The sequence below is a fragment of the Poecile atricapillus genome, chromosome 1 (genome assembly GCF_030490865.1).
Source record: "Poecile atricapillus isolate bPoeAtr1 chromosome 1, bPoeAtr1.hap1, whole genome shotgun sequence".
NCBI classification, from domain to species: domain Eukaryota; kingdom Metazoa; phylum Chordata; class Aves; order Passeriformes; family Paridae; genus Poecile; species Poecile atricapillus.
In genome coordinates this window covers 91,436,514-91,450,724 of record NC_081249.1, presented here as the reverse complement: position 1 = coordinate 91,450,724, position 14,211 = coordinate 91,436,514, and the positions used below count along the sequence as shown (strand labels likewise).

The 14,211-nt window shown below is 46.9% G+C and overlaps 1 protein-coding gene across 2 annotated transcripts in view; it reads left to right on the top strand.

The window, feature by feature from the left end:
* The first annotated feature begins 4,541 nt into the window (after positions 1-4,541).
* Positions 4,542-14,211, top strand: part of VANGL1 (VANGL planar cell polarity protein 1) — a 45,003-nt gene continuing 35,333 nt past the window's right edge. For both annotated transcript variants that reach the window (XM_058850338.1, XM_058850346.1), the window contains exons 1-2: positions 4,542-4,661; positions 12,390-12,681. In XM_058850338.1, coding sequence (XP_058706321.1) covers positions 12,599-12,681 — 83 coding nt within the window. In that variant the 5' untranslated portion in view covers positions 4,542-4,661; positions 12,390-12,598. The remainder of the gene's footprint in view (positions 4,662-12,389; positions 12,682-14,211) is intronic.

Genomic DNA, 14,211 nt, shown 5'->3' with positions numbered 1-14,211 from the left:
TAAATAAGATTTTTTGCAGCAGAAGAGCTGAAAAGTGGCACCTTGTGCTCTTCTGTCATTGCGCATGTACTTAAACTTTCGATGTAAGCTGCTGGAGTGAGGTCAGTGGCTGAGAGCACGATCATGCACGGCTCAGATTGGCTGTATGAGGAGTTTCATCAGATAGGACCTATGAAGTGACATCCAGTCTCAGGAAATTACTTTGCACCCTGTGCTGGAGGCTCCAGCTGATGCTATATAAAAGCAGGCTGTAATTCAGAGTGACATTTATACTTGTGCTGGCTCAGCTCATGCTTGTGTTTCTTGACAAAGCACTGCCTCTGATTCTCAGGGCATTATGCACACAAATTTTGTCTTTAGTGGCCTGTAACTTGAGAATGATCTTTCCCTTCTATTCAGGAAGTAGTAAAAACAATACCAAGCTCAGAAATCGATCAGGTTTTATGGACATATTCAAAGATGTGATTTTGTCAATGAATTTTGTCAGAGACAAAAATTGTCTGGGTATGTCACTGTGTTTTGGGGAAGGTGGAGCCTGGATTTTGAGGAAAGAAGAAGACTGGTTTCCAAGGTGATGGAGAAAAGCTACATCAAATTCACCCTCAGTATCTTAAGAAAAATATAGTATGTGTGTATCTCCAAACAGAGCAGAATCTGACACACAAAATTGATCAGTAGAAAAATATAAGGATAAGGAGATTGATTTATTTAAAATAAGTGAAGCCAGTGTCCTGGAGGAAAAAAAAAAGCAAACTTCTGAACTGGGAAATTACTTAAAAGTGTAACATACATGTGTGAAAACTCCCACCACTTTACATGATCCTGGAAGAGAGAATGTAGACCTTTATTCAAGTAATTTCAGTGAATAGCAGTGTTGCTCATGCACTGTGATCAGCAAATCAAAGTGTAAGACAAAATGATTCAAAACCCTAATGGGTTTGCCATAACAAAGGATAATGTCCACATTTCAGAAAGTGCCTCGTCTCCCCCTGGTTTTCTGTCCAACTCATGCTTGTCACAGTGCAGAGTCCAACCCTGAGGAATGCAGTAGATGGATTAGCAGAATTACGTATGTCTTCTCTAGAACACAGATCTCAGTATCATTTTGAATTTCTTGCAAGTGTGTGTATTTCATGTTGGACTACGCCCTCCATCCATCTTGGCCCTGGTCAGATGGTACTGCATTGGTGGGGAGGCACGTAGACCCTTCAGAAAATGTCATGAAGACAGGAACTGTCTGGATCCTCATGTTTCAGGCAGGAAGAGAAGGTTCCTGCGTGCACTTGTAACATTTTCCTGTGTGTTTCTTCAAAGCTAAGGATAGAAACAACCCCCTCAAGGAGCTGTATGAAATGAGAATGCTAATCATGTTGCTGCTGAAAAAAACAAATCAACAGAGAGTTAAGGAAAGACAGAAACTGCTTTTTGTAAAATCTGAAAAAGGCTTGGGTTTTGGTGGCTTAAGCAGAAAAAAATTATTTTATTAACTAACTTGCTGAAATAAGTGCAGGGCATCTACTAGCCTTTCTCTGCTGCTTCTAGTGAATTTGAGGTTGCAGCATAGACATTCACATGATAAGGACTGCTTTTTTTTGTTTTTTCCATAGAAGAGAGACAAATTTGGAGCAAATCAAAGGTATTTATGATCACATAAAACTATCTCAAGTCAGCTGCAGAAAGGGATGGAGACTCTGAAATCATAGCCCTTTCTTGTGTGCCACTTCATGAAACACTTTGGGCCTGGCTTTGTATGAGTGTCCGAGCTCTCACCTGTCTATGTGTGCATCTAAAATTGTGCCATAAAGCAGTGCCAGACCATATACTTGACCACTTAAAAATCCTTCCTAAAACATCTCCTGGCCACTGTTCCAGCAGGAACAGGAAAAGATCAAAGCAGAGAACGAAACAGTGAAAGTGTCTTGCATTACTCTGGACCAGAGACCAACTTTGTTTGACATGGACATACTGGAGTCCACTAACATGATTTCGGGAATCATCATGGGCGCATCTGACTCACCAGGAGCTGGGAATTTTTGGCTTTGATAAGAGGTTTCAGGATGGAGTTGATGTGTGTAAATATGTATCAATATGTATAAATACCATTTGCAAGGGAATAAAAAAGTGGAGCCTGACTCTTCACAGAGGGACCTAGTGAAAGGAAAAGAGGGAACAGGTGCAAACTGAGATATATGAAATGACATTTAAACATGAGAAAAACCCCATTTTTACTATGCTTGTGTTAAACACTAGAACAGGTTGCCCAGGGAGCTTGTGGACTCTTTGTCTTTGGAGATGTTCAAAACCTGCCTGGTACAGCCCTGAACAACCTGCTTTAGTTGACCCTGTTCTGAATGGGGAGACTGGACCTCTAGAGGTCCATTCCAACTGAAACAATTCTCCTGTGAACCTATGTGATCCACTCAGGTATGTTAGAGAAAACCCTAATCAACTCTAATTTTGCCTATTCAGTAATATACGGGAGCAGAGGACTTCACAAATTTCTGAACTACGACCCTACTACACAGGTAGCTTGACTCACACAAAACATTTCCTCATGTCTCAGAGGTTTAAACAGATGATGAGAGATAAGCATGTAACAATATCTCAGAATCTGCCCCTGAGCCCATCTTCAGTCTGTTCCTCCTTTGCCAGTCTTCTGTGTAGCACCTTGACCTAGATAGGTGTGAGGGGCTTCACTGCTGGGTCTAACAGGTCTTCACTGCACCAGGTCTGGGCAGGGCATGGCTGCTGGTCCTCACTGAGGTTTGTATACTTCCCTAGCTTAGATCTCTTAGCAATCTCCTTTCCATGGGGTACTGCAACAAGTCCTGCTGCTCTAAACCATGAAACGAATATTGAGAAATCCTCTGAATCTTCTTGAGCAGCTGCTGGAGAAACATAGTAGGGAAAGAGATTTAGGAGAGTTTCTTTGTTGCTTTTGAAGAAGTCTGGTTAAAGACCTTTGGTAAAGGCCTCATGTTGATGTTTTCCCCTGAGCTTCTGTAGCCTTTCAGGCAGGGCAGTATCTCCCCAGCAGGGCACAGGTAAAACCTTGCTCCTTGTAGCAAGTCTCTCCCCTGCCCCAATGTTTGTCCTGCGTAAGCTCAAGGCTGTTGTCTTTTGTCACATCTTGCCCACCTCTGAGCAGGGAGGACACAAGCCCATGCCCCTTAGCAAGGCAGTGAGAGTGAGGCAGGCTTTCAGCAGGGTGTCAGACGCTTTTGAGGGCAGAGACAGTCCCTGGAATGCAGCAGAGTACTCAGGCCGTGGGCAAGTTTAGACACATCTTGATGCATAATACAAGATGGAGCCTATCAGTTGATATCAGACTCTTCCAGTCAGTCACAGGGTTGGGTAAGCATGTATGCCATGCAAAATAGGAGGTAATGTAACTACCAAATCAGAGTGATCTGGAAAGGTTTCTTCTTATTCCCAGTTGACTGTTTCATTGTGAAGACATTCTGTGGGCTATGGGTGTTGAGTAGGGGGCAAGCACCACAAATGAAACTCTCGCATTATTTTGGAAAAAGGGAGTGAAGGCAAAGTGGAGGGGAAAAATAAAAGATCCCGTCTACAGAAGCCAAAATAATGCAAAAAATACACTGTCTAATAGGAATAACTTCCATTTCTTCTGCATTTGTTCCATTTGCAGCCTGGGTCATTCCTGAGCAGTTCAAAGTGCAGGACTGGAATCTAGGAGGTCTAGATTTTCTTCATACATTCCCAGATGCTAGCTCATGGTTTGTCCTGAAAACTTAAATATTTTTGAAGGGTAAGCCAACCCAAAGGTGAAATTAAATAGGAACAACATTTACATGTAGAAAAACTGACATGTGCTAACATGGGACTCTTCTGTTTGTTTCCCAGCTGTCCAGAGCAAGTGGTGCCAGGAATTTGGTGCCCAAGGCAGGCTTCAGGCAAACCAGGCCCTTCTCCCTGGGCGGCAGGAGGTCCTTCCTCATGGCAGCCTTCTTGTGACCAGGGGCAAAGGTCGCTGCAGGCTTTGGGTGGAGGAAGAGACCAAGCCGTCCCGAAAGCGAGGCATTAGAGTTCCTAGCAATACACTTAGCCTTGGAGGAAACGCAAGGGATACCGTAGTCTGGGATGGGATAGCTCCAAGGCACTGATCCGTCTCCTGGGGGAGAGGGTGACGGCATAGGACAGGCGAGGAGCATGGCTGGCTGGAGGAGAGCTGCAGCGCCTTGGAAGGGCTGCGGGGCTCGTGGAGTGGGCACCGGGAGAAAGGAGGGGGGCGATGGGGAAAGCAGCGGCAGGAGATGTGAAGGAGCGTGTGTACGCCCCGAGGTGCAGAGGAGGCTGAACTACAGGCAGAGGTTCAGGCGTCAGATCGGGCCTCAGGGCTGAGTAGCGGGTCCCGCCGCAGAGCCCCACCAGCCGCGGCTGCAACAGCGCCCGGGTCCGGGGGATTCAGGGGCAGCAGCCTCAGCGAGCGGCCGCTTCCCGGGCAGGGAAGCCTCGCCCGGGGGCGGTGGCTCCGGCGGGGGAGGGACGGGGTGCGGGGCGGTGCCGGGCACAGGAAGCGGAAAGCGGCAGCGGCAGCAGCGACGGCGGCCGCCGCCGGGGAAGGTGGCGGGGAGCGGCGCGGCGGCGGAGGCTCGGGTCGGTGCCGGCAGCGGCTATGGGACGGCCGCGGGAGGGAGGTGAGTCCGTCCATCTGCCCGTCCGTCCGTGCGGGGCCGGCCGCGGTGCGGGGGGCGATGCCGCTGCCCCCACCACGCCCTCCCGCCGCCGGGACCCCGGTGCTGGGGCGGCGGGAGCGGCGGTGTGGCAGCCTCCGGCTCCCGCGCCTGGCCGCAGGGTCCGTGCCGGGTGGCTGAGAGCCCCGCCGCGTCCCGCTGCCCTGCCCGGCGCTCTCCGGGCTGCGCGCTGGTTGCCGTGCCTGGGCGGAGGTGGAAGGCGGGCGGGGGCCTCCATCCTGCCGGCCGGGGCTCTGCCCGCCCGCCGTGAGGCTGCTGGGGCGGCGGGTCCGCGATCTTGGCATCCCGAGATAAACCCCTCGGTGGCGGCGAGGGCCGCTCCGGCTGCCGAACCTCGCCTTGCGAGGAAGCCGTGCGCTGTTCGTGCGAGAGGCTCCGCGCTGGTGTGAGTGCTCTGCTGATGGTGCCTTGCCTGCCCACGCCGTGTGAAACAAACTGCTCTGTGTCTGGGCTCATCCCGCTGGGCAGCACCGGAGGGGGAGCAGAAGTGACGGGAAGGAGAGCTGCTGCGAAATAACACAGGGGGTTTGGTTCTTTTATTCAGAAGGTTGTCAAGGTGGTGAGCTAACTCTTATGCCAAGGGTTGAGCGCTTTCAATTGCAGAGTCTGTGAAAGCATAAGTGACTTGACTTTCCATCTGGGGAGGCGGGCGATTCTGTCACTGTTTGGAGCAGTGGAATTTTTTTTTAACCTCGGGTTTGTCAGTAGTGAGCTGCCCGCAAGATCTGTGCAGCTATTAAGAGTTAAGAAATGGAGTCACGCTGGCTGGAAGTGCAAATTAGGATGCTATGAAGTATGTTCTGTGATATCATTGCCTGGGAGCTCAGCCTAACTCCAGGGAGGAGAGATGTGGAGAAAGGAGCTTCAGCAGTGCTTTGCCACCTTTGAAAAGCTTCGTTTTGACCGTGCTTGGCTCTTTTCCCCCACTGGGGTTTGGCTGTTTAGCTGACCACAGCTTACGAGGCCAGTGTTGGCTCTGTGATCGCTACAGTTGTTAATTTTGAAAAATAAATGTGAGTGGTGTCTTGTAGAAAACCTCCTTTAAAAATGTTCCCTTATAGCTGAAATTTTGGAATAATCGCAGGCTGTCCTGGAATCAGGCAAACTGCTCACAGCCACTGACCAGCAGCTCCCAGTGCTTCTGGCCTTTTGGTTTTGGTTCGTAGTGGCAATTGTTCCTGGTGGCTGTTGTCTTATGGATATGTACACCTGGGGAGGGCTTACTGTCATTGTGAGACTGGGATACAGTACTAGGAGAGCACTACTGCAGCTGTCCTAGCAGAAGTGCATGTTGTGGTGTTGTAGTCTGCCTTCCTTGCACCCCCACCTCTTGCAACCAAAGCAAAGGATGGTATCAGAAATGTGGCTTTGCTGCTGCAGGGCTTGTGCTGCTGTGTTGGGGACCTAAGAGGCAGACCTGAGTGGAGAACTGTGATGTCCAGTTCTGCTGGTAGGAAATAGTAAGCTCATGTTCCTCCATGTCACTTGAAGGAAGAAAATGAACCTGTGTAAAAACTATCTTAGTACTTCTAATTTCTCATTAGCCTGTATGTCAGAATTTTCTGACTTGGGTCAAATTAAAAATTAGTGGCTGTTTCCTCAGGGGTCAACACCTTTGCCCTCTCTCCTTGCAAAGACAGCATGGCATTGGACTTGTACAGATTTGAGCATGAGGGAGATAGACACCATACTGTGGAGTCCCACTGTGCTGTGTGCTGGGGATTTGCACAAGGTCTGTAGATTTCTTTATTGTTCTAAATTTAAATAGAAAATGCTGGCAGATACGCAGTGTCTTAAAGGGGGGTGTGCTCTTTCAGTAGAGAAACCTTTTGCAGTTCATACCTTTTTAATGCTAACTCAGTATCTAAGTGCTGTGGCTAAAACTAAATACTGAAAATGCAGTACAGGTGCTGCCTGCTGGGATAGGCAGAGTCAGCAGTGTCTTGTGACATTCTTTTCCCCACTTGTTTTAGTACAGTTTTAAATGTCGATATGGAAAACTGTATTCCTGTGCACAGTCCCAGGTGCTCTGGTGTCCTGAGGCTGGCTTGTACCATGTTGCATGGCTCTGGGTTAAGAGAAGCACTGGAAGGTCTGGCAGCACATGAGTGAGGAAGCACAAGCTTTCACCAGTCTGACAGGATGGCACTGAGGTTTGTTTGAGGTAGTTTGCATTATAGTCTTGAATGCTCACTGTGCTTCAGAAACTTGGACAGCACAGATGTGGCTCTTGGAGTGGGCAAAGGACATCCTCCAGAGAAGTGCTTCACAGATGGGCCCCATGTAGAGAGCTTCCAGCTGTGTAGCAGGGGGGCAGGAGGCTGGGGGTTACTGCTTGGAAACACCACTCACTTGGATGGAGGTTTTGCCTGGGCATTTCTCTGGTCAGTTGCTGTGTTTTCAGGCCTGTGTTGCATATTCTGATTAAACAGTGGATTGCTTCAATAAACCAAGTGGCTTTTCTTTCTGAAATATCCATGTCATGGACTAATGGCTTTCAGCTTTGGGGCTGGAAATTCCAGGGGATCTGTGAAATCTTTCTGAGGAGCCTCAGAGAAGCAGAAGAAAGGAGAACCTATTGCTAGAGGGCTTGAATTTGCTGACTAGTAAATGGGGTTTTTTTAGAATAAAGGGCTTACAAATCAAGAGCCACCACCATAGAGTAAAAGTCCTGGTTTAGTTATATGTATTTTGAAGGCCAAAATTGACCTTACTTAATGACATGCACATATAAATACCAATATTTTAGAAAAACCTTGTTTCCCAAAGCTCATTGCCCATTAAAACTGGAAGTCTTGGCTCCGTGAGTAGATTAGCATGGATGAACTTCTGTGCTTACAGATCAAGTTGCTGGATTGGGGCCTGCTCAGGAAATTCAAAAGCAAGAGGTTCCTGTGGCATTGCTCATAGGTCTTACTATGTCTGCAGTTGAACGTAGCAAGTTACGCAACTTCTCGTTTTCCTGAAGTGAATAATGGGAACGAGCTGCAGCAGCACTGTGCAGCCAAGCCAGTGCCAGAGTTGGAAAAGCTTCCTCGCTGCTTAGCCATCTTAATTGTTTTTACTTTTGAACCCTGAGCGCTTGAGGTTCGGTGTGTTTGATTTGCAAAGCTCTTCGTTTCACTAAATGAAGGCAAAAAAAAAAGATTTCTCAGTGCAGTAGCTCGTGGGCATCCATTACTCCACAGACAGCTGGTGCTGTTTAACAAGTGAGGCTGACGGCGTTTGGAGCTGAGTTGTGCGCACATCCTCGCGGACACTTGTGGCTGCTTGTGCTCCAGATGGCACTTCCAAATACATACAGCTTCATGAACTGACTGGTAAATCAACTCTAATTGATTGCAAGTGTTAAACAGAGCAAGCTTGAAACTGTGCAAAGATTTCAAAGATGAGCTGCTCTGGAGTTATTTGCCTCAACTTCACAGGAGAAAATCCATTGGGAAAGCATGGGATGTAAAGGGGAACTATTGTTTGCATTTGCCCTCTTTGATTTAAAGATGTAACTTGCTCTTTTAAATTTCTCTTGGTCTGGGAGCCAAACTGAGCTCCCTTGAAGACGATCACAAAGCAAACTTCATTGGAAATAGAATTGGGCTTCCAGTGTGGAAAATAGAAATTCAAAAGAACTCTTTTTGAGATTTATGAGCATATGAAAAGAGGGAGTTACAGTGAGTTGTGTAGCTGCGTAGAAACTGTAATTACAGTGATCTCTGCGGTATTCAGGGTAACTATATTTCTTCACTGTCACGCAGGGTGCGGCAGTCCTCCTTGCCAGCACAGGGTCCCAACATTTACTTTGGGGTGCCCTTACCATTGTTTTCCATCTACTACATGGCTTCTTTCTGTCATCAGAAAGACAAAGTGAGAGTGCTGGCCCTACTGGGAGCAAAGTTCTGGGTGTACAGTTTATACAGTTGTTGTGGTGGAGCAGAGGAGGCATTCCCATCTTCCCTCTAGCTGTTCGCTTGTGCTGCTATTCACCCTGATGTTGGTTTTGATGTTTTGAGCTGTGCTGTGAACTAGGTCACGGAAAGGATCCAAGACAAAAGCATGGCAGGGGGGAGAAAAGGGATTTTTTGTTTTGTTTTCCAGCAGAGCTGTTTGCTTGCTGAGAATTGTGTTGACACAACCGAGAGTGGTGAACCGTGGTGTGGAGGTGGAAGCTACTTACACCAGCTTTCTTGTCAACGCAGAAATACAGTGCAACTGTACCCTCAGGCCAACAGAGCTTTGTTTCATGCAGGGCCAGAAGCTCTGCAAACAGACCATGCCTTCAGTGGAGTCCTTCGAGGTGTAATGATCCTTTGTGAAGCCGTTTCGACTGGCTACGTTGGGCTCTAAATTCATGCTTTTTTGTGAAGGGTTGAGGCCCCAAGTGATGGGGCCGTTGCTTTAAGCAGAACCCTTGTTCTTGCCCAGAGGGGTGGGGTAGGAATTATCATTAACAGTTATGTAGTAGTGGAGATGTGCAAAGTCTGTGCTTAGTTTGGATATGGTTGTGTTACGAAGGACACACATACAGCTTGTCTTCTCTAGGTCTCCTCAGGCTTTAGTAGTGGGCACTCTTGGGGTGGTGGCTAATCCATGGCTGACTTCTGTCTATGTCATTGGAAGAACTCCAACCCAGAGATGTAGTTTAGCATCTTTTGGTCCTGTCCTTACCTCTTCCACAGTATCAGAAGCTTTTCTGGTTTAAGGCTGCCCTGCCTTCCTGCTATGAAACAGACCAGGAGGCGGGTAACTGGCTTGGCATGGCTATGGGGGGGTGTGTGTTTGAACTGTGCTTCTCCCTCCTTGACTGGAAGTGGTGTCTCTCTAGCAATCCAGGCTACCCTCTGTTGGACAAACCTCGGATGCCTTCTTGAGAGTCAGTCAAAGATGGGCATCAGGCAAAGCCAGTGGTCTTCTGCTTTTTCCAGCTGAGTTTGTGCAGATGTATTTTGTTCCTTACTGCCCTGTGAGTGCCTTGACAGGAAGATCTATTTAGCCACTGGTGCATCCTTCAGTCAGGGCATGGAGGAGGTGCAGAGTCCCTGAGTTCATCGTAGAGTCATTTAGGTTGGAAAATACCTCTAAGATTACTGTTTTTGATGGTGATCCAGGAGACTTGATGTTTTTTGGGGTCCGCCTTGTTGACTTTTCACAGAGCTGTGTCAAAACCGTTGCTCTTGCTTACACAGAAAAGGAAAGTTGGCGTGATCCAGCCTGCCCTGACGTTCCTGTGTTGGTCTTTTCTGCCTGGTGCCCAGCACTGCCGTGCTTCACTCACCTTCAAATGGGCGCTGCTTGTTCATGGTTTTGTCCAGACAGTCTGTGCATTTCCACAGCAGCCTCTACCTGCAGAAATGTTCCCACAGGCCTCCAGAGAAGTGTGATCCTGTGCTGCTGGGGTGAGAGGGGTCAAAAGAGGAGCTCTATTCCCAGTCCCCGTCTCAGCTCTGATTCTTTTACCTGGTATTTGGCGGAAAATTCTATTATGTGGTTAGAGGAGAAGGGTGAGAGTTTATACTTTCCTAGAGGGCTAGGAAAAATACATAACCCGTACTGATGTATGCCAGCAGCTCTGCTTGCTTTTCCTATTCCTGTAATGCAGTGATATGTATCTGTGAAGGTAATGGTTGTTCTCAAAGGGACTCCAGTAACATCACAAACAGTGGTTTAAGACTACAATAACTTGTCAGCTTTTGTTCAGCTGAGGGTGTTTCTGATCTGTGATGCCTAATGACTGCAAAGTCCTGTGTAGCCATCTCCTCACAGTGCTTTTTGAACATAGGGGGTCATGGCCTCACCCCCATTTATCAGAGGAAGACAAACACAGAGAAAAGATTTTTCTGTGGTTGCCTAGCAGAACGATAGAGGTAAAAATCAGCTTTAATGAGTCACAGCCTATTGCTGGAGCTGTAAGGTACAGGCTGTGTGCAAGTCTAGGGAGTTAATGAGTGTTAACATCACATCCTAGACAGGGGAATTTTTATTCTTGTTACAGTAATGATGCCATTTTCCAAACTGTGCTTGTGCCTTGGCATTGTTTTACTGTTTAAATCCATTCTCATTCCTTTCCTCCTGAAACCAGGCCTTATGGTCCCATCCTTATTTTTCCTTTCTGTATTCTCTGATGCCTTAAAGTTTTCTCGAGGTAAGATATGCTCTTAGAACTTGGGAATCGTGTACACAAAAGGTCCCCACGCCTTTCTGCTTTCCGAGAGCCCTGGAAAGCCCAAGCATTGTGCCAGTACCTGCAGCTCTGGATGCACTGGGGATGCAGCTTTACTTTGTTGCAGATTGCACTGCCAGCCAAGGAGCTCTGTGGGGAAGAGGCTTCATTCTTTGGCACCACTTGCATGTGATAGAGCTCTCTGCTATGCTGAGAGAGAGAGGTTTCTGGAGGTGTTAGTGGAGGAACCTTATGGCTGGCAAGAATAGCCAAAGCAGGATTTCTGTTGTTGTCCCTCTGTCTTTGGGGAAGGAGGGGGCTGAAAGCAGTAGTTGCCTGTTTTATTGCTAACAGCTTTGAAAACTGCTGTGAGCAGAAAATTACGGAGGGATCTGATTTAATTTTAAAGTGGTCTTTTGCCCACTTTTGCACAGCATAGCTTTAGTCCTGTGTTGGCTGGAGGCAGCAGTTGCCTGGGCAGAAGGCAAGTGAGAGTGCTCCTGTGTGCCACAGGAGTGCTGGGCTGTGCCAAGGTACCTCTGTCCATAGCTGCAGCCCTTCCCTCCTGCCTATTTGCATGTGTTTCCCCAAACTGGTGATTAACTCCTTAACTCTCCTCCTTTCCATTTCTCTTCTTGCCTCATGCAGGATGTGGATTTGGAAAGTGGGGTGAAGTCTACCCTTCCTTCCCACGGGGCTCAGGGTTTTTGATATGTTACTGTTGGGAATTGTTCTAATGTTGCCCTGCTCCTGTTCCAAAAAACATGACCCTCTTCTGCCCTTTACAGATGTGACTTCAGCTACTGTTCCAAATGGAAGTACGCTGTAAGAAGTGTTGGCCCATATAAGCTAGATGTGATCTCTAATCGACTCTCCCCAGTGTTATTAGTATGTGTATATATAGAGATGATTTTTAATAAAATTGAATTCTTTGAGGCCCAAAATAGCTTCTGGAGGCAAAGATTAGAAAGAGAGGGAGGTGTTCATAGTGCCATTGATTGTACAGTAACTAATGCCTGTATAATGGGCACAACTTGAAGTTGTGAAAACAAAGCAGGTTCAGACATGGTGGGCTGATTCTCTCCAGCATTTCTCCTAGGGAAGTTGCCCTCTCCCCCACCTTATCCCCCTGTAAATAGGCTTATAATGCTGCTTTTCTGAATCTGGGGTTATTTGGACTGTGTGTCACACAGCAGAAGAGGTGTGGTGTCAAAGCCAAGCCTGGTCCTTTTTCTGTGGGTGAATTTCTGTATGTAAGGCTGCTGTGCCTTCTCCAAGTCACTGTCTCAACCAGGTGACCTAGACTGTCTCTTCCAGATTTTTGGATGAATGGGCTAAACTCTACAAAACAAATATATTGAGTTCATTTAAAGCTCTTCAACTAGATCAGAAAGAGAGGTATTGACCAGGACAGGCTTGATGAGTGTGATCTGTGGCCAAAGTGGGGGAATTCTTGCAGTAGGAATGATGTCTTGCTTTGCTTAGAGTGCACTTCCATGCCTTTTCTCCTTTCTTAGGTCGACCGTGAGAAGCCAAGCACCCTCCCTCCCCTCCCCTCTGATCAGATTCCTTTTAAGTGAAGCTCACTCAATCTCTGAGGACCAGATCTCACCGATGACTGGGAAGCAAAGAGTACCCAGGAAAGCACTTTTACCACGGACTCCACCTCAGGAGCACCAGGAACGCATCTTCTAAATAAAATCTGTGCCCCTTCCGTGCAGACCCGATGTCTGCTGCGATGGATACAGAATCAACATATTCGGGATACTCCCACTACTCAGGTCACTCCAAAAAAGCTCACAGACAAGGGTAAGGAAATGTTTATTTTTAATTACTTACTGCTCTAAGTTAAGACATGTCCTATGGGGAAAAAACTGCAAGCCAGGATAAAATCAGTTGGCCCATGTCTCTGGAGGAGATACACATGGAAAGTTCTCATGGGGAACACAGTAAGGAGACTTGAAGCTGCTAATTCAGTGATATTCAACCTGTTGGATGCATGCTGGGGTTATGTGTGGCCAAAAAAATTGGGATAGTGCCATCAGAAAGGAAAGATTACCTAACTCCCCTCTTAAAGAGTGAGGGATGAATATAGTATCTGGGACTTCCTAAACTGATAATTGCTGGTTGTCTTTTGATGCCATTTCTTTATTCAGTAATAATAAGGCTTCCTGCCTTTCCCCACCCTCCTCCAGGCTACTCTCTTAATGGTGTGTTGAGGGTTTTTTTAAATAGAATTTGAGTGGTACTTGAGTCGGCAACAAATCCTTCATCAGCGTTGATTGGATTAGAAGTCAAGCTTTTCTGAACTTGAATAGCAAGTCCTCTCTGTTGTGGTAGTTCAACAGCCTGAAAACCCATCTGCTGTGAAACTTCTGATTATTTGGAAACATTTTCTTTTCTTTCTTTTTTTTCCACATCATCCTTAGTTTTGCATGTAAAATATGTGCCACTAAGTGTTTGCAACTTTTTACCGAGCTGTTCCAAAATAATTTTGCAATTCGGAAGTAATTATCCTGTGTGGTTGGAAAAAGACTTCTTCCATGAAGTCTCTTTGCTCGCAGTCCAATTATTGAGTAAAACGTCTCTTGTTTGCCCTTTTTTCCCTTCTTTAGCATCCAACCCCAAATACAGATTGCCCTTTTAAACTTAGAATGCTGTGTGGAAAAATGCCTTCAGAGTTCCAAAAACAACATAAAAATCCTAGAGCAGTCCCATGAAACCTTTGGTCTTTGGTAATTCCAAGAGAGAGGCAGAGCTGGGATACTCATGAGGGTTAAGCCAATTCCTGAGCACAATGAGGGTTTCCAGAGCAAAGGCTGCTTTCCTGTCCATGTGGGAACGGGGAGGAAAACATTGGTGAGCAGATTGGTAGGGCTTAATTCATCTTGAGACTTTCTCAGATGAGAAGCTGTGAGGTCTGCAAGGGTGCTTTGGAAATAAAGACTGGCCTCGTACCCTTGATGTTCTTGCTTTCTTTGTGAGAGGTTAACGTGAGGTTATTAACCAGTGGAAATAAACTTCACCAATTGTCCTACAGTGTTAAGGTCAGAGATGACAAGACTCTGTAGGAACTAAAGCTTTATTGATTAATTCCTTGTGTTTACTGGGCATGTCCCTGCAAGACACTTTCTTGTAGGTGAAGAACTGTTTAGACCAGTAAATTCGAAATGGAATTGCCACTTGTTTGGAGAATGCAGGCTTTCCTTTTAAGCACAGCACCGATGGGAGCTGTTTTAAGAGAACATGAGGTAGTGGGCATGGATCCCTGTCCTCCCCTCTGCCATCACTGGTTTGACAGACAAACAGGCTGTCAGTTTGTCTGGGCAAGGTCCCTTT